The sequence below is a fragment of the Euleptes europaea genome, chromosome 17 (assembly GCF_029931775.1).
Source record: "Euleptes europaea isolate rEulEur1 chromosome 17, rEulEur1.hap1, whole genome shotgun sequence".
In the NCBI taxonomy this organism is placed as follows: domain Eukaryota; kingdom Metazoa; phylum Chordata; class Lepidosauria; order Squamata; family Sphaerodactylidae; genus Euleptes; species Euleptes europaea.
In genome coordinates, this window is record NC_079328.1 from 40658062 (window position 1) to 40684886 (window position 26825).

The 26825-nt window shown below is 43.8% G+C and overlaps 1 protein-coding gene across 1 annotated transcript in view; it reads right to left on the reverse strand.

Moving 5' to 3' along the window:
• Nucleotides 1-357: 357 nt before the first annotated feature.
• The window catches only part of NETO2 (neuropilin and tolloid like 2), a 50993-nt gene continuing 24525 nt past the window's right edge, over nt 358-26825 (reverse strand). Inside the window, exons 3-8 of the mRNA XM_056862576.1 lie at nt 26373-26513; nt 23256-23504; nt 22113-22240; nt 18452-18680; nt 9623-9736; nt 358-1049 (exon numbers count right to left, since the gene is read on the reverse strand). Of these exons, the coding sequence (XP_056718554.1) occupies nt 469-1049; nt 9623-9736; nt 18452-18680; nt 22113-22240; nt 23256-23504; nt 26373-26513 (1442 nt within the window). The 3' untranslated portion in view covers nt 358-468. The remainder of the gene's footprint in view (nt 1050-9622; nt 9737-18451; nt 18681-22112; nt 22241-23255; nt 23505-26372; nt 26514-26825) is intronic.

Sequence of the window (26825 nt, forward strand, 5' to 3'; positions counted from 1 at the left end):
CAGCACAGTAGCTCTAAGCTACAGTTTGACAAACTAAAGGAACACTTGAGCGTTAGACTGTGTGGTGCTGGGCCCCCTTATTTTTATTACTAATGTAATTAAAGTTTCAAACTGAAAATCCAAGTACCTGAAAAAAGAAGCTGCAACCAAAGGAAGGTAGAAAAATTTTTGTAGTGACTTTCATATTTGTGGATTTTCTTTAAACATCCAAGTAGCAGGTGTCCCATGCAAAACCTGTTTTGTTTTTCAACCAAATGGGCATTTCAAGGGAAGAAATTTGCTTTACGAAGAGCTTTCCTTTAGGGGGGCAAAGATAAATGAAGTTTTTTTTAAAAAGGTGAACACTCCATTTCTCCACCAAATCCCATATGATACATTTATGTACATGAAAATTATAACTTTATATATATATATATTATATATATATATATAATATTTACATACACTCATCTCACTTTTGAAATGAGACTAGAAGTCCATTGACAAGGAGCCCTGCGCCACGTCCTCTCGACCCCTCACGTAGATTTCGCACGGGATCTCTTCCATCACCCTGTCTTCTATGACCTGTTCCGGGCACTCGTGACCCTGTTTGAAAGTATAACTACTTTTTTTGAAGGTGCTATTAAAGGTCTTCATTGGCTGAGGCTGTGCAAAATCATTGCGGAAAGGGAGTTCCATCGAACTGAGGTTGGTCCTGCTTTGCTTCACCGCAGAGGCTTGAGAGCCGCAGTGGTGGTCGTGAATGCACCTGGAAGCGGTCGAAGATCGCCTCATTTTCTGGTAGTTTTCGAGTTCTTCGGACAGGTCTGCCAAGTCGGCAGAAATCTCTTTGTCTCTCAATGAGAAGAGCTCGTAATGAGGAGGGTCGAACGCCTCCTGGAAGCCAGTTTTGTTGAAAGTGGTTTTGCATGCCATCACCTTCTTCCGTGGCTGCTTAACCTGCACCAGGATTGAGATGATGAGGAGAACCAAGACAACCCCTGAAGTAATCCCAATTATTGTCCCATGGGTTCTGGTGATTTGCTCAAATAGTCCCGTCTTCTTCTTTTCTATAGAGGAACAAAGAGAAGAGGTGAGCACTTTTAAGCCTGTCTGTCACATGAAGCACATGGCTGCAATCCCATTTACAAGAGCAAGAAAATTTAAGCATTGCTTGAGAAATTTTGTAAAGAAAATTTAAAATTCTCCCTCCTCTCCAAAGCGGTGCAAGTAGTTGAACACATGAACACATGAAGCTGCCTTACACTGAATCAGACCCTTGGTCCATCAAAGTCAGTATTGTCTACTCAGACTGGCAGTGGTTCTCCAGGGTCTCAGGCAGGGGTCTTTCACATCACCTACTTGCCTAGTCCCTTTAACTGGAGATGCCAGGGACTGAACCTGGGACCTTCTGCATGCCAAGCAGATGCTCTACCACTGAGCCACAGCCCCTCCCCTCCCTTGTGACATTTAGAATGATTCAGCACTGATTAAGCCACAGAAGGGGAAAATTCTCTAATTCAAGTGAGTGATTAAATATGTTGGATGATTTGGTGGTGGTGGGGAGACCCTCGCTGACAGCCACAGCGTATTACCTCTAAAGGAGGCGCTTCACAAGAGGACTGCATCCAATACAAACCTATTTCAGCATAAGCTGAATTTCCTACATGTAGAATAACCCTGCTTTTCTGTAAGTGTCTACAGGTTGTACAAATGCAAAGGAATACAGTTCGTTCACTGGCAGTGGAAGAAACCTGATCAGAAGAGATCTATAAGAACATAAGAAAGGTCCTGCTGGATCAGACCAAGGCCCATCAAGTCCAGCAGTCTGTTCAAACAATGGCCAACCAGGTGCCTCTAGGAAGCCACTAACAAGACGAGTGCAGCAGCACCATCCTGCCTGTGTTCCACTGCACCCAAAACAATAGTCATGCTCCTCTGATACTAGAGAGAATAGGTATACAGCATAAGTATCAATTCTAACTAACAGCCATGAATACCCCTCTCCTCCATGAATATGTCCACTCCCCTCTTAAAGCTTTCCAAGCTGGCAGCCATACCACATCCTGGGGGAGGGAGTTCCACAATTTAACTATGCGTTGGTTGAAAAAATACTTCCTTTTATCTGTTTTGAATCTCTCACCCTCCAGCTTTAGCAGATGACCCCGTGTTCTAGTATTATGGGAGAGGGATAAAAACCTCTCCCTGTCCACTCTCTCCAAACCATGCATAATTTTATAGACCTCTATCATGTCTCCCCTCAGCCGCCTTCTTTCCAAGCTAAACAGCCCTAAGCGTCTTAACCGCTCCCCATAGGACAGTTGCTCTAGTCCCCTAATCATTTCGGTTGTTCTTTTCTGCACCTTCTCAAGCTCTGTAATATCCTTTTTTAGGTGTGGTGACCAGAACTGTACACAGTATTCCAAGTGTGGTCTCACCATAGATTTGTACAAGGGCAGTATGATATCAGCAGTTTTATTCTCTATTCCTCGTCTAGCTATGGCCAGCATGGAATTTGCCTTTTTTACAGCAGCCGCACACTGGGTTGACATCTTCATTGAGCTATCCACTACCACCCGAAGATCCCTTTCTTAGTCTGGTTATACAGAGACATATTGTTGCTGCCAGCACAGATTCCATCAGTGTATATGTGAAGTTGGGATTTTTTGCCCCAATATGCATCACTTTACACTTACTCACATTGAATCTCATTTGCCATTTTAATGCCCATTCTTCCAGTATGCAGAGATCCTTCTGGAGCTCTTCAGTCCGATTTTGTTTTAACCAACCTAAATAATTTGGTGTCATCTGCAAACTTGGCTACACTGTTTAACCCCAACTCCAGGATTGATGATCAGGTTGAAAAGCACCGGTCCCAACACAGATCCCTGAGGCACCCCACTGCTCACGTCCCGCCACTGGGAGAACTGACCATTGATTCCTACTCTCTGCTTCCTATTTTTCAGCCAGCTCTCAATCCATAAGAGGACTGGTCCTCTTATCCCGTGACTATGAAGTTTGCTTAGCAGTCTTTGGTGGGAGACTTTGTCAAAAGCTTTTTGGAAATCCAAATACACAATATCCACAGGCTCATTCCTGTCCACATGCTTACTGACGCTTTCAAAAAACTCTTAATAGGTTAGTGAGACAGGACCTACCCTTACAGAAGCCATGTTGGGTTTTGCCCAGCAGACCTTGTCCTTCTATATGCTTGACAATTCTATCTTTAATAATGCTTTCCACTAATTTACCCGGAACAGACGCTAAGCTAACTGGCCTATAATTTCCTGGGTCCCCCCTGGAACCTTTTTTATAAATGGGTGTTACATTGGCCATTCTCCAGTCCTCTGGTACAGAGGCTGATTGAAGGGACATATTACATATCTTTGTTAGAAGTTCAGCAATTTCCCATTTGAGTTCTTGAAGAACTCTAGGATGAATACCGTCTGGTCCCTGTGACTTGTTAGTTTGCAGTTTGTCTAGACGTTCTAGGACTTCCTGCCTTGTTACCACTATTTGCCTCAGTTCCTCATTTTCCCCTCTCCAAAATCTCTGTTCAGGAGAAGGAATCTGCCCTGTATCTTCAACAGTGAAGACAGATGAGAAGAATTCATTTAGTTTTTCAGCAATCGCTTTATCCTCCCTTAGAGTTCCTTTACTCCCATTGTCATCCAATGGTCCAACTGCTTCCCTAGATGGTTTCCTACTCCTAATATACTTAAAGAATTTCTTATTGTTTGTTTTGATGTGTTTAGCAATATGCCCCTCAAAATCTTTTTTTGCATCTCTAATTATCTGCTTGCATTTCCTTTGGGCAAGTTTGTTTGCTTCTGTTTGCCTCGTTTGGGCAAACCTTCCAGTCTCTGAAGGAAGACTTTTTTCCTCTAATTGCTTCCTTCACCTTACCCATTAGCCATGGTGGTGACCTCTTGGACTTATTACTACCTTTCCTGACCTGCGGTATACAAGCTAGCTGAGCCTCTAGTAATGTGGACTTGAGCAACCCCCAAGCCTTTTCCAGAGATTTAACCCTAACTGTTCCTTTCAACTTCCTCTTTACCAGTTTTCTCATTTTAGAGAAGTTCCCTCTTTTAAAGTCAAAGGTAATTGTGTGAGATTTCCCAGTCACTTTCCCAGTTGCATGTAAATTAAATTTGATGCCATTGTGATCACTATTGCCAACTGGCTCAACTACATCCACATCCCGCACTAAATCACTGGCAGAACCACAGAGTATTAAATCCAGGATCGCCTCCCCTCTGGTTGGGTCTATGACCAACTGTTCAAGGGCACAGTCATTTAGGATGTCTAAAAATTTTATCTCTTTGGCTTGACTGGAGCAATATAACATATGGGTATTCAGCATATACTGGGCTTGATCGATCCACGAATTCAAAGGCTTCAGAAGATGCGCTGGCAGTGAACAATCCATATTTCTAAAGAGTAGACAAACTCACCATGGCAACAATGTACCAAGAGAGTTGTGGTCCACTAACTCCCTTCTAAAAAAGGGTATGGTTACCCTGAAGACCTCTTCTTGAATTTCATCAAGGTTATTCTCTAGTTTGGTGGTACTCTTTCAGTTGGTTTCAAAGGAAGCATAGCCAGGCCGAAAGTATCTATCCCCAGATGACATTGTTTTTAAACTGGAAATCTAAGTTCTCTCTCATTTAAAGGCATTTTTTAAATGCTTGTTGATTTCCACACTACATTCTACTTTAATTTTTATTCCAGTATTTGCCAGTAAAGACAAGTAGGCGAACCAACCATCTGCGCTAATTCTCTTCAGTGTCACATGGCTGTATTGAGATGCTGTATTTCACTGTGGTGAAGTAAAAATGTATAAAAAGCTATAGTCTTGCTGAACTTCACTCCTCCCTCCTCGTGAAGAGAATCACATTCAAAAACTACCTTTGGTTATCTGTGATATAGGAATGCAGGTGTGTGGATTAATGGCCATTACAAACCTGTTTTGTTTTGTGGCAGGGTGAAGGGAGAGAAACTGAGACTGGATTAAACCTTGGTTTAGGATCCTGGTTAGTAGTGCCGGGGGGAATGGGACCGGTTAACATGCTTTTGCATGTCACAGATAAGCAGAGTAAGTTTTTAACTGCAATTTTCTAATCAAGAGAGGAGGGAAAAGACTGAGGTGCACATGGAAGTCTAGCAACAAGATGTATTTGTGAGCATGTTCATTTTTCTGCAGTTAACACCGACATCTGAATGCAGCCAGTGTATTTTCCAGCTCTGGTTATACAGAGACATATTGAGTTCCTTTTGCAAAATGATACAAATAACATATTTTCTCCCGAGATGCATCTCTTTCTAAAACCTGGAAGTATGATGGCTGTGTATCTAATGTGATAAACAGCCACTTTAGATCTCATTAGCACTAAATAAAAACACTGAATAATTGAATAATTTATTAGTTTGACCTCCCAACTGAGCTCATGTATTTTTATTTCGATTTTGAAAGCAACACCCTGGAGCAGCATTACAACACAGTAATTACAGAATACGCTTCTAGCTAGCAGAAGGCCCAACATATATCAAATCCCTAGAAACATCTCCTGCATTCACAGACCTATTGAGGCAGATGGGTGAATAACAGCATTCTTACTACAAGTTCATGTAACTTTACGTATGGATGAAGACTGGTCAAAGAATTCCTGTTTGTTGTTTTTTTTAAAACAAAATAACACGAGATGGGTTTACTTTTTAGAACTTCAATAATTTCAGGTGTAGTAGTTAAGAGCGGTGATTTGGAGCAGTGGCGTCTGGTCTGGAGAACCAGGTTTGATTCCCCACTCCTCCACATGAACGGCGGAGGCTAATCTGGTGAACTGGGTTTGTTTCCCCACTCCTACATGTGAAGTCAGCTGGGTGACCTTGGGCTAGTCACACTCTCTCAGCCCCACCTAACTCACAAGGTGTCTGTTGTGGGGAGGGGAAGAGAAGGTGATTGTACGCCGGTTTGAGTCTTCCTTAAGTGGTGGAGAAAGTCCGCATATAAAAACCAACTCTTCTTCTTCTGCACGAGAAGCAAACCACATGGAGGGCAGAGGACATGAAGCCCCCAGGAAACAAAGGATACTGAAACAAAGTGAGAGGCTTTTTTCTCCCTGCAACAGAGGCCTAACACTATAGCCTAACCAGGAGAGCTGCAGAGAGCAAATCTTTTGACTGCAGGAACTTTTCTCTCTCTTGCCTCATTCCCTGGTAGGCTAGTTTTAGGAGGAAGTCCAAGATACCCTTTTCAAATCCTCTTTTGATGTCATTACACAGGGCTTTATGCAGTCAACAGTAGGTTGTATACATGTGGCTGCATGCAAGGATTCTGCACATTTACAAGCGAAATAGATGGCTGCCAGTGGATGGGGGGGAGGGGGACATATGCTCAGAAGAGGCAGAGGGAGAGAGAGAAAGGGAAATCAGAAGGGAGAAAGAGTTCAAATATTGTGTTTGGATGACTAAAAAGGAGTGATTAATTGGGCAACACATTGTAAATCGCTTTAATGTACATAAATATGCATACAAACTGCAGATGACAGAGTGCCGTCTTGGAGGATGTGTTCCTCCTCCCCCCTCTTTCTCAGGAATGAACGCCCCTTCTAAGATTGTGCTTGCTGCAAAACACACAAGCCTCATCTAAAAACAAAGCATGTCCTTGGGAGCCAGTGTGGTGTAGTGTTTAAGAGCGGTGGTTTGGAGCAGTGGACTCTGTTCTGGAGAACCGGGTTCGATTCCCCACTCCTCCACATGAGTGAACCGGGTTGGTTTCGCCAGTCCTACACATGAAGCCAGCTGGGTGACCTTGGGCTAGTCACAGCTCTCTTACAGCTTTCTCAGCCCCACCTACCTCAAGGGGTGTCTGTTGTGGGGAAGGGAAGGTGATTGCGAGCCGGTTTGAGTCTGTCTTAAGGGGTAAGAGAAAGTCAGCATATAAAAACCAACTCTTCTTCTTCTGTTGTATTCATGTTATTTTAACTAGTCGGTTAAACCTCATACAATTAATCAGATTTTCTTCACCAATTACCTCCCTCCTCACTTCCCTTTCTCCTCCCTGAAACCAGTTTAAACTGATCTCAGTCCTGAACAAGCTGCTCTTCTGAAAATTGAAGGTCCTACTATACCAACCCTTACATTCTAAAGCTGTAAGGTCTAGGAGAGATGACATCTCTTGAAGATGAATGATTAATGATAGCAAGACAGATTCACAAACTATATTTGCTTTGATTAATAGAAGGTTATAGGATGACGTTTGCCACCCCTCAGGCACTGAGAGTTAACAGCTGCAGACAAGAATCATGAAGAGATTTGATAGTACTTCATTTGAAAACACTCAAGATGGCACTACTAGATTATAGCAATTGTCTCCATATAGCTGCTTAAAGGGGGGAGGGAAATCATGCAAGTTCAGGAAGAAAAGGCCGTTGTTCTGGGTGGTGACAAGAAGTACAACTATGAATAAAATAAGACATTCCAAAGGGGAAAAAATAGTGAAATTGTCATATCTTGGGTATTAAAAAGCTTAGAACTGTGTTTATGGCTAAAATACAAAGGATAAGTTATTTTCAACACCTGGTTCTGTAGCTAGAAAGACAGCACAAAGTTTCAGCCACTGTACTTGCTAATGTGAGGGCACGCTTCTGAACTGAAAGAACATAGGCAGAAGAACCAAAATTGTTACCTAGAGCAAAGCTTCTTAAAACTGTGGGTCACGACCCCATACGGGGTTGCACAACTAAAAGCGGGGTGGGGTGGGGTCGCAATTTTTTTAAAAAAAAATTAAAATGAACTTCTTTATGATTTACTATCAGTAGATGATTTGTATACTTATTTTATATACCTGCATACCCAGGGGGTGTGTAAGAAATTTCTCAGGCAAAAAGGGGTTGCGAGTGGAAAAAGTTTAAGAAGCCCTGATCTAGAGCATTGTTTTTTTCCTAGAAACCATTACTGACTAGGAGGAATGATTAATGCAAGTAATACTGTGCCAGAATGGCCACAATGACCCACAAACGTTGCTCTGTCCGGCTCTCCGAGGTGTCTAGACACCTGGCGATCATTCCCATATCTCTACCCACTCTTCTGGTTCCCCTGATTTTCAGAGGGGGGGGGGTTTCTCTCACGTCTCCTTCGGTATGCTGCCACTGACTGGTCTTTTTAGGTACTACCCGCCACACTCCCAGGGAAAAAATGGTTTGGCGACTGATTGCCCCCCTTCCCCCGATGCTACTTTTAAAAAGCAAGTTCGAATGATGGAGGTCTATGAGGTATGGGGAACAACTACCAGAATTTAATAGTAAAGAATTTATTAAAAACAAAACGTTTCCACATGTACTCTCTGTGCAGCAATAGATTGGGCAAGGAATGCAAAGAGAAGACATAAACACGAGATCCTGTCCCTCAGTCCTATAAATGCCCTAGCTGGTTTAGTTCTAAAACAGTTTTTTTTTAGCTTAGAAGCTGCCATGTTCTAAAAGCTTCCTATTACCTTGGAGTCTCCATTCAGGCAGACAGCCTTTTGTCTATCCACATGACATGGCCACCATCCAAGATGGAGCTTGATGTGAGAGCTCCTTCTTGCAAGTCATCCCCCCAGATGGAATCAGCCAAAATGGACCCTTCTGCCTCCATGCCAAGGGATTTATTATCTCTGCCCTTGTGGGTCCAAGAATCCTCGTGGGTCAATGATACAATCTAGCCTCTATGTCAACTTCTAGGTGTCAGATTCCAGCTAAGGTATGAGCTGGCAATTTTATTGTCTTCAGCCAGGAGGGGCATAAGAACATAAGGAAGGCCATGCTGGATCAGACCAAGGCCCATCAAGTCCAGCAGTCTGTTCACACAGTGGCCAACCAGGTGCCTCGAGGAAGCCCACAAATAAGACAACTGCAGCAGCATTGTCCTGCCTATGTTCCACAGCACCTAATGTAATAGGCCTGCTCCTCTGATCCTGGAGAGAATAGGTATGCATCATGACTAATATACATTTTGACTAGTAGCCATGAATAGCCCTCTCCTCCATGAAGATGTCAACTCCCCTCTTAAAGCCTTCCCAGTTGGCAGTCGTCACCACATCCTGGGACAGGGAGTTGCACAATTTAACTATGTCATTTGCATTAACAAAGCTTTGGTGGCTGGTACTTGTGTGACGCTTAAGAGCACTGTCTTGTGCTAGGAGAAAAACTTAAAAAACTAAATGTGGTGTTTTGTCAAGACCATTTCCTGAAGTAAAAAGGAATTTCTCCAGAAATACAAAGATTCACTTGCAGAAAAAAAAATGCTTTAAATTATTTAGACTTCACCTGCAATTGATTGTTTGCTTATAAAACTAACAGACTCTGCCAGCCGAGAAATATAACATCATACATCAAATGTATTTATATGGGTTTTTAAAAAATTCAAACCAAGGAGCTTTGGTGGAACCAATGCTCAGATTCAGAAGCCATATACATAAAATAAATGGAAGCATGCGGCTTCAAATATATCATGTCCATTGCTTTTCAAGCATGGGTAGACAGATCTCTTGGGTGCTGGAGAAGGGATATTGTTTAGAGCTTTGGAACACTGATGAGAACAACTGTCCTCAGGCACAAACAAGGTGACAGTTTTGGACTAAATGCTGCACTGTATTTACCTTTGCAGTGGTTTTCATCCCAAGGATATGCACAGTTTTGAATGCCATTGCAGACTAGAGAATTATTGATGCACATGTTGCTATGGCAAAAGAAGGTACTGCCTGAGCAAGGAGCTGAAAGGAAGAGAGAGAGAAATAAAGCAAATGTTATGAGCTGCCCGAACTTTTTGAAATGCACCTTCAATATGTAATTACTTCATACTTCGATGCAAAAATTTAGGTCTAAAGAAGATGAATGTTATGTTTTGGCCATATTCAGAATATCTCCCACAGCTATGGCTACAAGTATAAACAATCATCATTAATATTACATGTATTTAAAGCATCACAGCAGTACTGATTTTTTCCACCTTATGTTCTTCTGGCATCTTTTTCTTCTGACAGTTATTTATAGTAAATTATACTAGCAGTAATATAACCATGCCCTGACCTGGACAGCCCCAGGCTAGCCTGCTCTCATCAGATCTCGTAAGCTAAGCAGGGTCAGCCCTGCTTAGGATGGGAGACCTCTAAGGAATATCAGGGTCGTGAAGCAGAGGCAGGCGATGGCAAACCACGTCTGAACATCTCTTCCCTTGAAAACCCTATGGGGTGGCCATAAGTCAGCTGTGACTTGATGACAAAAAATAAATACGAAAAAACCACTCTCCAGCAGGCTGGTTAATTACATAGGTGGACAATGCTTTTAGTTATGTCATATATTCTTTAAATTACTATTAACAAGGTAAAGGTCCCCCTGTGCAAGCACCGGGTCTTTCCTGACCCATGGGTGATGTTACATCCCGACATTTACTAGGCAGACTTTGTTTACAGGGTGGTTTGCCAGTGCCTTCCCCAGTCATCTTCCCTTTACCCCCAGCAAGCTGGGTACTCATTTTACTGACCTTGGAAGGATGGAAGGCTGAGTCAACCTTGAGCTGTCTACCTGAAACCAACTTCTGTGGGGATCGAACTCAGGTCGTGAGCAGAGCTTGGACTGCAGTACTGCAGCTTACCACTCTGCGCCACGATATTATATGAAATATAATATCAATCGATCTGATTATCTACAGTTGCTATATAGCGCAACTGTAGAAAATCAGATATTTAGGGTCACCAACCTATTTGAGAACGGAGCCTTGGATACCTACCGTGAAGGCTCCTTCTCTCCTGAGGCGAAGGGCGTCTTGAGCAATGGGTTATTTTCCTTGATCCATCCGGGGAAGGCAGGACAAAAAATCGAACTTCCTGTCTTCCTGGCGGGAAAATAGCCTGGAGCAGCCCAGTTCCCGACTAGCCTAGCTCATTGGAAAGTAATTATAACCGAAAACTGATAACATAAACAACCAGTACAGAAACATAACTAATTGGAACAGTATATACGGGATAGGAAAGGTAAGAAAAACCCACCATCCCTCAAAGAGAAAACCTAATCCAGTAACTAGAATCAGAACATTCTTTAATGTCAGTCTAGTGAAGCTTTATCCTATTTGACTGTGAGCTACCTTTAATGCCTGATACTTCTAATGCCCGATATATTTTTGGGTGGGCAAGACGCCCTTCGCCTCAGGAGAGAAGGAGCCTTCACGGTAGGTATCCAAGGCTCCGTTCTCCTCTGAGGCTCCAGGCGTCTTGAGCAATGGGACCTTCAAGAACTCCCAAACGGGTGGGAAATAAACTGCTTAAACCACCTGCTGTAACACCCTTCGTCCGAAGGATGTTTGTGCAGAAGACCATGTATTGATCTTGTGGTGCTTAATAAAGGTGGAAACTGTGGACCAGGTTGCTGCTTTGCAAATTTCTTCTAGTGGGGCCTGTTTGTTAAATGCAGCCGTGGTTGCCGCACTACGCAGGGAGTGAGCGGTTATGCCCTCTGGGACTGGCGTGCCAGTGGCTTTATAGGCTTCGACCATACAGAGTCTGAGAGTATAACTGATTGCCGCTGCTGACATGCGCTTACCTTTATTTGGGTTGGAAATACCTATAAACAGGTAATCAGATTCCCTGAATTCTTGTGTTCTATGGATAAATATTTTAAGCGTTCTCCTAAGATCTAAGGAGTGCCAGGCGCGTTCTTTTGCGCAGGAGGGCTTTGGGCAAAAAGAAGGCAAATTAATTTCTTGCGAAGAGTGAAAGGGAGAATTTACTTTTGGGCGAAAAGTTGGATCCGGCCTTAAGACCACTTTGTCTCTGTGGAAAACACAAAGACCTTCCCTGATAGACAACGCCCTAATTTCAGAAATCCTTCTAGCGGAGGTGATGGCTACTAAAAACAGAACCTTCATGCGCAGGAACTTTAAGGGTACTGAATCTAAGGGTTTGAATGGGGCACAAGTCAGTGCGTTAAGAACCAGATTAAGGCTCCATGAGGGAAACCTGTGAGAGATCGGTGGTTGGATTTGTGACACTCCTTTTAGGAAGGCTACTATATGTTTGTGTCTGGATGTGGAACACCCCTCTAAGTTGGGGATTACCGTGGCAATTGCAGCTATTTGCTTCCTTAAGGTAGAAGCTGATAATTTAAGCCTTACTCCCTCCTGGAGGAACTCGAGGACCCCTTGCACGCCTGGGTTCAATGGGTCGATCTTTTTTCTCCATGCCCAGCGTACGTAAGCTTTCCAAGACGCATTGTATATGCGCTGGGTGCTTGGACGCCTCGCTTCCATAATGGTTTCTGTGACTTCTTGTGAGAAACCCTTATCTAAAAGCAGTCCCCGCTCAATAGCCATGCAGTTAAGCAAAACCACTCGGGGTCTGGGTGAACTAGTGGCCCCTGTCGGAGAGTTCCCCATTGGGATGGAATTTTCCATGGTTCCTGTATTGACATTTGCAAGAGAGTTGCAAACCACGGTCTGCGTGGCCAAAAGGGGGCAATGAATATGACCTTGGCTCTTTCTTTTTGAATCTTTCTTAGCGCCTTTGGAATTATTGGTAGTGGGGGAAAGGCATACATCAGTCCCGTTGGCCATGGACTGGTGAGTGCATCCGTTCCTTCCGCCATCTGGTGGAAGTAACGGGAGAAAAATCTTGGTACTCTTTTGTTTTCGCCTGAGGCAAATAAGTCTACTAACGGTACGCCGAATTTGGAAGTAACGAGCTGAAAGGCATCTGCTTCTAGGGACCACTCTCCCTCGTCTACAGTCTGACGGCTGAGCCAGTCCGCTTGGACGTTGAGGGCTCCCTTTATGTGTTCCGCTCTGATCGAGTGTATGTGTGATTGTGCCCAGGTGAACAGTGCCACTGCTTCCTGGTGTAGGGAGGATGATCTTGTCCCTCCCTGCTTGTTGGTGTGTGCCTTTGTAGTGGTGTTGTCGGTCCTCACGAGGACATGATGACCTCGGAGAGACTCGGAGAATTCTAGCAGGGCTAGTCTGACCGCCCTTAGTTCGAGAATGTTTATGTGCAGTTTTGACTCGTGTGATGACCAACGTCCCTGGGCTATGCGTCTGTTGAATGTGGCTCCCCATCCCTCTAGACTGGCATCCGTGAACACTTGTAATGGTTCGTCGTGAATGTAATGACTGGGTCTCTGCAGATTTGTCTTGCGTGTCCACCAAACCAGACCCTGTTTGGTTTTGTGGGTAAGGGGAATCAATTTGTCCCTTTTCCTGGCTATATCCTTCTGAAAGGGCCTTAATAACCATTGCAGAGGCCTTGAATGGAAATGTGCCCATGGTACCACTGCTATGCACGAGATCATCAGTCCCAGGAGTTTCGCCAGTCGCATTAGGTGAGCTGACTTTGATTTGATAAGAGCTGAGGTCAAGGTGGTAATCTTGGAAATTCGCTCTGATGGGAGAGATAAGGTGTTTGTCTGAGAGTCTATTCTGACCCCCAAGTGGATCAGAGATTGGGATGGTGTGATGGAACTCTTTCTTAAATTGATCAAGTACCCATGCTGTTGGAGAGATTGCATTACTATAGATGTATGTTGGAGAGACAGGGTTCTGGATTGGGAACAGATCAGGATGTCGTCCAGATACGGATGTATCTGGATTCCATCCTGCCTGATGGCCGCTACGATGGTGACGAGGATTTTCGTGAAGACCCTCGGGGCGGAAGCCAAACCGAAAGGCAGGGCTCTGAATTGAAAATGGGATTGTCCGATTGCAAATCTCAGAAAGCGTCTGTGGTGCGGATGGATAGGCACATGCAGATACGCTTCTGTTAAGTCTACCGCAGTCATAAATGTGTTTGGACGTAGGGATTCCACAATAGAACGGAGCGTTTCCATTCTGAAGTGTTTGCGAATGATCTTTTTGTTTACATATTTGAGGTCCAAAATAGCTCTCCAGTCCCCATTTTTCTTCGGGACGGTGAAAAATATAGAGTAGACTCCCTGATGTCTCTCCTGCATGGGTACTTGTTCTATGGCCTTGATCTGTTGGAGATGGTGAATGGCCCTGAGTGTCCGGTCTCTTTTCTCCCTTTTGAGGGAGATCGGGGAATAAATGAATCGGTCCCGTGGTTTGCTTGAGAATTCCAGAAGATATCCATCGGTTATTATCCTGGAAACCCAGTTGTCGGGATTGGAGGCCAACCAGACCTGTCTGAAAAACTGAAGCCTCCCCCCATGCCCATGGATTGGGCGTCACTGGGTGTTGGTTTTGGGAAACTTGTCCCCTTTGTCAGCTCTGTTAGATTGAGGTCTTTGGAACCGGCCGCCTCTGCGGAATGACCGGAAATTCGTGGTCCATGATCCTCTCTTATATTCTGCCCTGCCCCTATTGGAGGGGCGAAAGGAACAAAAGGGCTGGTAACTAGCAGACCTCTGCTCTTTACGCAACTGTCTGGGCATGACATGTTTTTTATCTTTTGTCTCAATTAGGATTTTTTCTAATTTTTCTCCAAATAGCTTTTCCCCTTGAATAAGATAAGCCATAAGTGTGGTTTTAGCCCTAAAATCTGCTGGCCACGCTCTTAACCATAGGGCCCTTCTGACGGCGGTGATTGAGGCCATGGAGCGGGCAGAGAAGGAAATAGAGTCTAATGAGGCATCCACCATTAGACTGACTGCGCTTAGGACCCTCTCTAGGCCGCCGATAACCCTGATGTTATCATCAGGAACCAGTTGGATCAATTTCTTGACCCAAAGAAAGGAGGCTCTCGCAAAAATAGACATGGTTGCGTTGGCCTGAATGGCCAAGGCAGCAGCCTGATGGGCTTTTCTGGTCAGGGAATCAGACTTTCTGTCAAGCTGATCCCTCAATGTACCCATACCATCTTCTGGCACCAGCCCCAGGTTCTGCAGATCGGCTACTGGTGCGTCTACAAGGGGTACCTTAAGTAAAGACATGGCATGTGGTGCCAAGGAATATAATTTCTTAATTGCCGGAGGCACCTGTTTTGTGGCTGAAGGATTATCCCATTCCTCCCTGACCGTTCTGGAGAATAGGTCAGGAAAGGGTACCAAATTGTGGGGGGCTTTCTTACGTGGAAAACATTCCTTAACCCCTTGTTTTAATTTAGGCCCCTTTTCCTCAGGAGAGGGGTCCTCTTCATTTAATTCTAAGGCTAAGATTGCCTTAGCCAGTAAGGATTGGTAGTCGTCCCCATTGAAAAGCCTATTAGTCTGTTCATCTGAGAGGACTCCTCATCGGAATCAAACTCGCCCTCTTCTAACTCTGGATCCGACTCAGTGGATAAGGTAGAGTCCAATTGTGTAGATTGGGTTTCAGGGCCCCTAGATTTTATTGCAGCCTTGGTGGGCCACTGCTTTGGAGCAGGAGGTTGAGTCTGATCCTGGGTAGGGTTCATCAGACTAGGACCTGGAAGTCCCCCTGGAAAGTCTCTGTAAGCCTGAGCAGAGGGATTGGGAGGAGAGCCCATGGGGGGAGGGAGGGGGGGGAACAGCCCATGGAAAGGGGGGGGAATCCTGCATTGGTAAGCTTGGAAGGCTTGCCACTGTCTTTGTAATGCATAATTAATCATATCATCAGCTTCTTGCTGAGTAAAATGGCGAATTCCCGCCTCTTCAAGAGAGGGGGGGTACGTTACCAACTCCAGCCCTGGAGGGATCATCCACTGGAACAGGGGAGACAGCCGCTGGAGGAGTCGCGGGTGCTCTCACAGGCGCAGATACAGGGGAAGAATGAGGCTTCTTTCCCCCTTTCACCTTGTGGCTGGTAAGTTTTGAAGAACCGGCAGGCTTGGGGCTGCGTTTCTTCTTCCCGGGTCCGTATCTGGCTGGCGCGGACTTTCGCGCCTTTTTCGGCGCTGCTTGTAGCGGCTCGGACTCCGCGCTTCCCCGCACGTCCTCTGCTTCAATCCCTAAGGGCTCGCTATTGCGGCCGTTGGGAGAATCGGGAGGAGCTTTGCCTGATTGTACCAGACCTAGCTGGTAATCCTCCACAGACAATAGGTCGTCTTCCCGGGGCTTAATGGCGTCGGCCATCTTGGATCGCTCCCCCATCCCCTCAGCTTACAAAAAACCCCAGAGGGAGGTAGAAAACACACACGGGGAAGGTTGGGAGGATAAGAGAGGAGGATTAGAAAGATAGGAATAAAGTTTTAGACAGGAAGGAAGAGAAGTAAATAGTAAACTACGCTGACTAAGCACAGAGCTAGGTCAGAGACCTACTTTCCCCATACGAAGGCAGGAGGAAACTGGGCTGCTCCAGACTATTTTCCCGCCAGGAAGACAGGAAGTTCGATTTTTGTCCTGCCTTCCCCGGATGGATCAAGGAAAATAACCCATTGCTCAAGACGCCTGGAGCCTCAGAGGAGAACATATTATCTCTCTAGCTTCTTTTAATCTCACCTCCTCCAAGTGGCTCACAGTCGAGTATGTGGTTCTCCCTTCCTCATTTTATCCTCACAACAATCCTGTGAGATAGGTGAAACTAACTGGCTCAAGGTGGTGATGAGCTGCTCCTCTCTTGACAGTCTTCAGGCAGCAGCCGGACAAACACTTGTCAGGGATGCTCTGGGCTGATCCTGCATTGAGCAGGGGGTTGGACTTGGTGGCCTGTGTGGCTCCTTTCAACTTTACGATTCTAAGGACACCCAGTGAGCTTCAAACAAGAGTGAACACTTCAACATGGGTCTCTCAGATCCTAGTCTAATCACTACACCACACTGGAGCTATCTGTATTCAACTAAAAAGACTTTTTAATTAAACATCTTGCTCCTTCCATCTGTTTTTAACAATGAAACTTCATTCTGAAAGGGCTGTGAATAACACCAACAGATTCAGAAGTACAACTTTAATTGGAGACAGCTTGCAGATGAATAGGTTTAGATCAAACTGGTCAGCCATCCTTTCTGGGTCTTCCAGTTTTAAATTCCTGACCTATTAAAAAAGAAACCCAGTTTCCATATATAGCATACCCTTAAAGTCTCATCTATGATAAAGGCTGCAGCACTGCCTCAATTTAAACTACAGCACTTTCAAAATACAGACGATAAAAGCCTCGCGGTACACACAGCACACAACACTACAGTAGGGTTATAGCCAAGCAAGGTGCTGCAAGTGAAATCTGTATGCCTCCATCTCCTCCTTCTCTGTAATTTTCACCTGATGAATCTCACGCTGAGTAAAAGCCTTTGCTTCCCTCCCCAATCATGACACAACATTTCACATAGTGTGAAATTACACTAAAATAGTATGCTGAAATTATACCAAATTACACTAAAATAGTATGCTAAAACTGCCTAGATTTACTGCAGACGCCATGGCTGCGAGCATTTGTTATCCAATTCGTACATCTCTGTTCCAAGGGCTAACCTGAAAAGTATTCTGATTTAACTATAGGTTATGCAAAGAGATCTGATCTGCTGATAGTTTAAAGGTCAAAGGTGTAGCCGAAATGTGGGCCAAGATGCTGCAGGGGTGTCCTTATCCCGTTTTCCCAATAGAAACTGTAATCCCTCCCCTAAATGAATAGTAATAAGCCCTGGTGGGGAAAAGATAGATAGCCATACTGTATATTTTCTCAATACTATGGCTACTAGTAGCTTGGGGGAGTCTACTTCTGTCAAGGAAAGGGCATGGGGCAGAAGGGCACCCATCCGACTACCACCTTCATCCTAACCTACTTTTTGCCCTGCTGCAGCTGCTTTTTAATGTTACAGGAAAACAGAATTGGATCCCATAGACCAGAGGTTCCCAAACTTTTTGAGTCATGGGGCATTTTTCAGGAGAGAAATTTGTCACGGAGCACTAATTTTCACCTAGCACCTATATACTAAACCAAAAACATTATTACTGCTTCCAAGCAGATATTTGATAAACATTAATGAAAAGCATCACTTCAGAATAACAACATAAGAAAAGCCATGCTGGATCAGACCGAGGCCCATCAAGTCCAGCAATCTATTCACACAGTGGCCAAGCAGGTGCCTCTATGAAGCCCACAAGCAAGATGACTGCAGCAGCATTCTGCCTGTGTTCCACAGCACCTAATATAATAGGCATGCTCCTATGATACTGTAGAGCAGAGGTTCCCAAACTTTTTGAGTCATGGAGCACTTTTCAGGAGAGAAATTAGTCACGGAGAACTAATTTTCACCGAGCACCTATATACTAAACAGAATGACAGTAGCATTTTTCTTTCCAATCTCTTAATGGAGCACTAGATGTTTCACGGAGCACCAAGTTTGGGAACCTCTGCCAGACCACAGAAAACAGAATTGGATCCCATACGCCATGTTGCTCAGCCCTGGATGATGCTTTTCGTGTGGTTTTTAAAATGGTATTTCAACCTGGAGGGTTTTTTTTTGCCATCTTCTGGTCATGGAGCAGGGCTCCCTGGGGGTGTGTGGGGAGCAGGTAGTTGTGAATTTCCTGCATTATGGACTAGAAGACCCTGGAGGTCCCTTCCAACTCTATGATTCTATTAATATACTTACGATCCACAAATGATGTGAAGAGCATTCTGAATCTGCTTAGCCTACTGCCTTCATCGGCCCACATCCGCACCACCCCGATTCCAGTCTGAAGCATCACGTCGTTTGCCACGGTGCTGCAAAACTTTGCTTTCAAGTTTTCAATGGAGCTGCTTCCATCGTACACAGCCACAAAGTTTCTCTTGCATTCATTTGAATGCTCCATTTGGTAGTCCAGAAACCTCAAATAAATCTGTTTGCCAGAGGGGAAAAGAACCTTTAAAAACGTGAACCAGTAGTAGTTAAGCTGCATACAACCAAAGAATGCAACAATCAACATTTGACTTTCAATTCTTTTAAATTTGCACATTTATAACGTAGGCTGCAATCCTGAAAGGGGGGGGGGAAGCTCCTTAGGAGCCAGTGTTACTCCCTGCCGGAGTAAGTGCCCATTTAACCCAAGATAAAGGGCATTTATGCCATCACAGGTGGCATCCCTGCTGGAACTGGGACGCCATGCAGCAATGCAGGGCTTGGGCGCAGTGTTCCAACAGCACAAGGCCCAGCGCTGCCTTTAGGCAACTTGCTAACCACTTTCGCCCCAGGAATGCCTGCTTGCACTGTGGCTTTGCTATGCCACCGTTTTTGGTGGCACAACCCGCATTTTCTTTTCTTTTTTTTAATTTTCTTTTTTATTTTAAAAATCTTTTCAATTTCTTTTCGGCATCCGGGAAGCCTCTGCGGAGGCGGCTTGGCTGTGCCACTCCTAGCCGCTACATAACTGCCCCCCCCCTTCAGGAATGGGCTGCCCATGAAAATGAAGGAGGCAGATACACAGATGACAATTTTATATTTATAGTTATCTATTTAGCAAATTCATATGTCACCTCTCTGGAGATTTGTGTGAGGTGGCTTATATAAGTAAAAACAATAGCATAAAATCATGATCAATATAAAAAACAAGACAAGCTATTCAAATATATGTCAAAACAAGTAACAGACAAACACTTACAATTTCGGACTGATAACACCCATCCCCTCTTGCTCAGGCCTAGCGCAAAAGTTAAAATAGTTCCAGAGTATCACAATATAAATCTCTTTTAAAATGTGTTCTTCCAGACAGACAGAATTGAAGATCCTGCTTAATAAAACAAAACCAAGCTCTTGTTTTTCCAAAAAAATTTCTGGGCTTGCTGATTTACACCTAAGAGCAACTGCTCTTTCCTTAGCAAGTTAAATGTGTATTAGTCAAGGAGCTATAACTGAAGGAGTTAGGTAACTGTTTTCATTGGGAGACAAGGTACCTTGGTTCTAAATGCTTTTTCATCCCGGGCTTCCACAATTATTCTTTGATTAAAGGTAGCAACTCTTAAGAACAATTTTGCATCAGGAAACAGTGCAAGACAAGCTCAGCATCTTATAATTTCTCAAGGGATGCATGCCTTCACCTATATTTGTACACGAATTTCCTCCATCAAGTCATTATTTCATACAATGCATTCAATTCTGCCTTGGTAGGAAATTTAACAAATCTTTGGCAATGATTTCCTTATACGGGGCACACTTGCAGTGTAAGTGGACAATGAACTGCCGCTTGGTTTCTGTTTTACAGGCTACCCAAAGAAGAAGAAGAGTTGGTTTTTATATGCAGACTTTCTCTACCACTTAAGGGAGACTCAAACCAGGTTACAATCCCCTTTCCTTCCCCTCCCTACAACAGACATCCTATTAGGTGAGTGAGGCTGAGAGAGTGTGACTTGCCCAAGGTCACCCAGTTGGCTTCGTGTGAAGGAGTGGGGAAACAAATCCAGTTCACCAGATTAGCCTCTGCTAATCTGGTGAACAAAGGTGACAATGTGCACAGAAATGCATTCAGGAAGTGCTTCAGTCCAGCTTGAAGGCCAGACTCAACAGCGTGCTAACAAGCTACCAGAAACCAGAATTCACTCCAGGCAGCAGCAACAAAACAGCAGAAACAACACAAAGCTTGTACTGGACAAGACAGAAACGAGAGAAAAAGCAAGCAAGCAAAACTCTCAAACCACTGGAACCTTTTCCCCCTTCGTGTCACTACCATTTCTGTAGCAATTATATTGTTGTGGTTACCCTTTCTGAGTGTTATGGCACAGGGGCTGGATCTGATGCCTCACTCCATTATGGAGGGGAACTTGTCTGCTTCCTGCCTCCTGCTGAGCCAGTGTGGTGTAGTGGTTAAGAGCTGTGGTTTGGAGCAGTGGACTCTAATCTGGAGAACCGGGTTTGATTCCCCACTCCTCCACATAAGCAGCAGACTCTAATCTGGTGAACTGGGTTGTTTTCCCCACTCCTTCACATGAAGCCAGCTGGGTGACCTTGGGCTAGTCACAGTTCGCTCAGAACTCTCTCAGTCCCACCTACCTCACAACGTGTCTGTTGTGGGGAGGGGAAGGTGATTGTAAGCCAGTTTGATTCTTAAGTGGTAGAGAAAGTCAGCATATAAAAACCAACACTACTTCTCTATATCCCCCACCAATTCTGCTCACGGGGGTTATACTCAAGACCAGTCGGAGGGGGAGGAATAATGGGGTTCTACTGTGGGAACTGGCAAAAACTGCTCTGTCCTTCATCAATGGAAGTATTGCTCTACTGGTGGAATGTCACCTCTGGATCCAACCCTAGGTTTTTAAGGCCAGTTTCCAAGTGGAAGGAGAGTGCACTGGATACTTGTGGTGTCTCTGATTTACAAGTGTACAGGTGATCCATGCACAGAAGCAAGTACACAGCAGTGTTATCACTGCATTATCCTACAGTCCGAATCAATCCCTTCAGGATTGCTCTGTCCACTGTGGAGCCATTAGCCAGCAATCAGATATGAATTCTATCACTGATGTCCATGTATGGCTAGGCCAGCTGCATCCAACACACACACATCCCTGTGATTTGAAGACGCCTTGGGGGTATCCAGCCCCAGCCCCCCAAATTGGGGGGGAGGAGGAGGAGGAGGAGGAAGAAGAGTTGGTTTTTATATGCCGACTTCCTCTACCACTTAAGGAAGAATCAAACTGGCTTACAATCACTTTTCCTTCCCCTCCCCTCAACAGACACCCTGTGAGGTAGGTGGGGCTTAGAGAGCTCTAAGACAGCTGTGACTAGCCCAAGGTCACCCAGCTGGCTTCATGTGGAGGAGTGGGGATACCAACCCAGTTCACCAGATTAGCCTCCGCCGCTCATGTGGAGGAATGGGGAATCAAACCCGGTTCTCCAGATTAACCACTCCAAACCACCGTTCTTAACCACTGCACCATGCTGGCTCTCCAGCATGCATGCAGGTCTAAAGACACATGCAGGATTTCTCTGATTAGAGAACAGGATTCTTCTACATTTGTCCCTCATATTTTACTAAGCTAACGAGAACTTGGAGGGGGAAAAAAATTCAGAGTTCAGAGCCAATCTGGAAAGACCCTTTCAAAAATATGGCTAATAACTTTTAAATAGCTGAATGGCTATCGGGTCATTAAAAAAGGCAGCACAGTTATCGTGCATCTGACACCCTCTATAAACCAGCATCCATCTTGAGCTCTCTCAGCCAACAGCAGGTAATGAATTTCGGTGGACGGGACACACTACGCAAATCATTACTAATGACCATTCCCCGCTACTAATAAACTGCAAGCCCATTACAGACGAAGCAATTCAGTGGTCCCACCTTGGCATTTTGAGTAGCCTTAATTGTCCATATGCAGTCAATGGCTTGCCCGGGCTTTGTTTTCTCTTCCTGTTCTACTTGACTGGAACGCACAATCCCGTCAGCACCAGAGAGCTCAAACTGGCAGTCTACTGAGAACAAGATAACGGCAGGATGAAAAACTGATTCATAAGGGTGATTTAGAACTTCCAACATTCAAAAGAGATTGATACTGCAATACTAGACCTGGGATAGGGTTTAAGATGCCTCCTAGGTAAGTAAAGTCAGGATCTGTAACAGATGGGGAAAAGGGAAAATGAATGACAAGGGCTAAGAAAATGTAAGAGTCATTTCAAGGTTTAAAAGGCACAATAAAGATTACATCGTACATGCTAAAAATTAAGAGTACTACAGTTGAGCAGAAGAAAGAGAACGTTTTGATCACTCACATACTGATTGTACCTACATAGGAATTTGACAGTGAGGCTGACCAATGCTCGGCCGCATCCACGCAACTCCAATCTTACTTGTGCAGGCAGCTCCCATGTCCATGTTTCCCATTAAATACAACCAGTTTGTACAATAATTGTTCTGTTTATTTATTTAGAAAAGTTCTGTGCCACCTCTCCAGAGAATCTGTTTGAGGCAGCTTTGAAAGCAAAATAACAAAAACATAAAGCCCTGTAAATTGCTAACAATGAAAAGCCCAACCAGAACATAAAAACAGCACAAAATAAATCTCATCAGGCTAGAATCAGACAATCAAAAAGTTAAAAGATAAATCCCTTAATTAAAAAAAATAATCTTTGTGGGCTGGTGCCAAAAGAGAGTTAAGGTAGGTGCCAGGCGAGTCTCAAGGGGGAAGGGCATTCCATGGGTGAGATGCCACTATTGGAAAACCCCTAATTTAATTGCCTCCAGGCACCGTGCAATCTGCAACCTTGGCTTATGATATGGAAAGCCAGATTTATAGAGTTCATCGTAGTGCAATCAAAAGTAGTATGACAATAAATATAATATTTTGGTTTGGGAGTTGTATGTGGCTCTCAGTGTGGCAAGGATAAACATCTATAAGCAGAATATATCAGGACTACTTTGATTTGACTAACAAGTTCGATAAATTCATTCTGGAGTAATAGGGAGGAAAGGAAGAACATTTTTTACCTGGTATAAATGAATATTTTGCTTTAAATCCCCCTCCTTCGATCTCCTCATCTGATGTAAACTTTATCCACATAAACCTCCCTGTAGATCTAATTAGGGCAGGACTTTTTGGACCACAGTAGCGATCAATAAGTGGGGAGAAGCCGAAAGGTCCATCGCGAACCTCCAGGTGATCAAATCGACATTCAAATGAGGGCTCTATATAGTACGGTTCATCAAAGGTCAGTTCTATCCTTTGGCGTGGGGCAGCTGTGACAAAGTAGAACCAACTCAGGTCAAAATAGCATTCAGCAATAACAAATAAAGGCAGTTTCTGGAAAAACATGACATTTTACACTTCTCAGAATAAGTTTGGAGCTAATTACTACTGCAGTAACACGAAGACAGGTTTTCACTGAGTTTAAATGTTACACAGAATGTGCACCAAAAATGGCACATATGCTACACACTCACGAGGGGCCATAAACTTCTTTCCCTCGGAACTGATTTGTAAGTCATGCAATTTTTTTCATGCAGGAAGAATTTGGTTTGAATAACACTAATATTTTCAATACTATTGTGGAATACTCTCTAATACTGAAAGCAACAAAAAGTGAAAAACATTTTTATTTGGTATAAATAAGTGTTCTGATGTAAAACCTTATGTAACATTTAGTCACATAAACCCCCCTGATTCAATTTCAAGTGGGCAATGTTGATGTTTATCAATACCTACTTTTATTATTATCATTAAAAAACAACAAACAAAAACGGTACCCATATTTATTAGATGATAGCACTTTAAAAAAATTGTGCGCACTTTGCTCAAATAATACCATCTGAGATTGAATTCTGCGTATGTTCTCTAAATAATACTTATCTATTTAGTACATTTTTACATAGTCCTTCTTCCAAAGATCTTACAGTGGTATACAAGGACCTCCCTTCTTTAGACCACTTTGAATAATTCAAACTGCATTTTCAACCCAGAACTATAGAACTCAACAAGGGGGAGAAAATAACATTTAAACAGAATTCCTTCCTCAGAACATTAGGAAAAGTTTGCTGGAATGCACCATCCAATCCAGTAGTTTGTATTCAATGTAAACCAGGTACCTTTGGAAAGCTTACAGTCCTTCTTCCCATTTCAAAATCAGAGTGCCTACATGCCCCAAAGCATCTTGTCAAAACTAATAAAACAATAGCCTCACCAACACTTAACCCAGTGTTATTTTTAACATACGCCTGTTTAATTCTAAGGGCACAAAATATAAATTTTACCATAGACAAAGTAACATGACTATCATTACCAGCTTACAAGTCTGGAACTGATGGTGACAGCTGCTGCTTTGCACCCAGCATCAGAGGTGGGATTCTGTTTAACTACTATGGTTAATCATAGAATCACAGAGTTGGAAGGGACCACCAGAGTCATCAAGTCCAACCCCCTGCACAATGCAGGAAATTCACAACTACCCCCCACACACCCCTAGTGACCAGAAGATGCCCTAGATGCCCTCCCTCTAATCATCTGCCCAAGGTCACAAAATCAGCATTGCTGACAGATGGCCATCTAGCCTCTTCTTAAAAACCTCCATGGAAGGAGAGCTCACCACCTCCTAGGAAGCCTGTTCCACTGAGGAACCGCTCTAACTGTTAGAAAATTCTTCCTAATGTCTAGACAGAAACTCTTTTGATTTAATTTCAACCCCTTGGTTCTGGTCTGGCCTTCTTGGCAACAGAGAACAACTCGGCACCATCCTGTGTGTGTGTGTGTGTTAAGTGCCATCAAGTCGCTTCCGACTCATGGCGACCCTATGAATGAAAGTCCTCCAAAATGTCCTATCTCTGACAGCCTTGCTCAGATCTTGCAAACTGAAGGCTGTGGCTTCCTTTATTGAGTCAATCCATCTCTTGTTGGGTCTCCCTCTTTTCCTGCTACCCTCAACTTTTCCTAGCATGACTGTCTTTTCCAGTTACTCTTGTCATCTCATGATGCGATCAAAATACGATAGCCTCAGTTTAGTCATTTTAGCTTCTAGGGTCAGTTCAGGCTTGATTTGATATAGAACCCATTGATTTTTTTTATGGCAGTCCACGGAATCCGTAACACTCTTCTCCAACACCACATTTCAAAGGAATCTATTTTCTTCCTATCAGCTTTCTTCACTGTCCAGCTTTCACACCCATACATAGTAATAGGGAATACAATGGCATGAATTAATCTAGTATTGGTGGCCAGTGACACATCCTTACACTTCAAAATCTTTTCTAGCTCCTCTATATGACAGCCCCTCAAATACTTGAGCATGGTTATCATATCCCCTCTCAGTCTTCTCCTCTTCAGGCTAAACATACCCAGCTCCTTCAGCCTTTCCTTATAGAACTTGGTCTCCAGACCCCTCACCATCTTTGTTGCCCTCCTCTGGACACGTTCAGAGTGACTCAATGGCTGTTGAGATTGAGTCAAGTTCTTGTTTAAAGCCATTAAACTTGGAAGTGTGCTAGTGAAGTGTGTAGAGAATAAACCCCAGATAAATCCCTATTCACAACTCCTATCTATATGTCCCCTACCTGTAAGAGGGACATGCATTCCAGCAAACAACAATAATGAAATATGAAACTGACCTCCAAAAAGCAACAAGAGGAAAGGCCAGGACTATGAAGAGAATGTAGAGTTTCACAGACATGAACAAACAGTGGAAGGTCCAGTGAAGGGAATCTCTACTTAGCATGGCCAAAGCATCGCCAAGCATATCCTGAAACGCTGTAGGCCTTTGGGAAGTAATGTTAGGATTTAAAGCTACCAGAATATTCAGCTCTCTCTTTATCCCGTGAATGTGAAAACACACCTGCATTATATACTTACGGTGTTCAGGGTTAGCAAATGTCATAATTTTTGTCTGCTGCAATGGAATCAATGCCTGTGTTCCATCCTAAATGAGTCAGTCGAGTTTATTGGTTCTTGTAGGTTATCCGGGCTGTGTAACCGTGGTCTTGGATGAGTCAGTCGAGTGTTTGTCAATGTTTTCTCAAGTGTATTTTATTCAGGTAGCAATATCAGGTTTAAAACTTAAAACTTTTGTCTATTCATATCCTCAGCAATAGAAGTATCAATATACATATAGCTGACAGTACCTTCTAAAATATAGACACACTCCTGGTTGGGTGGATACAAATTAGGGAAGTTCGGTGATGTGAAGTGGCCTCCATTGCTTGTTCGTACCCAGTCACTGCACTGGGTAGATGCCACACGGTTGCCTCCAATATTCTGCCCACCTTTTTGAAGAAAACACAAACGAACAATTAATGGTTGCTCCTGGAAATATAAATCACTAATAGCAACCCCCGGTGAGTCCTGACCACACGTCTATCAAGAAAAAATCAATTTGTTGAAAGCGGGAAGGGTTGCATAAATCAAATTGTTCTAAGGTAGGGGGAAAACAGAAAAATAATCACTGCAATAACAAAACCACATAGCCATAGCCTTTACTGTGTGTAAAGATCCAATAAATAGTCAAATTCACTTGAAAGGGGATGACTGTAAGGGGGTGATACTAAGATTTTGAAAAAACAACCATGATGGTAACA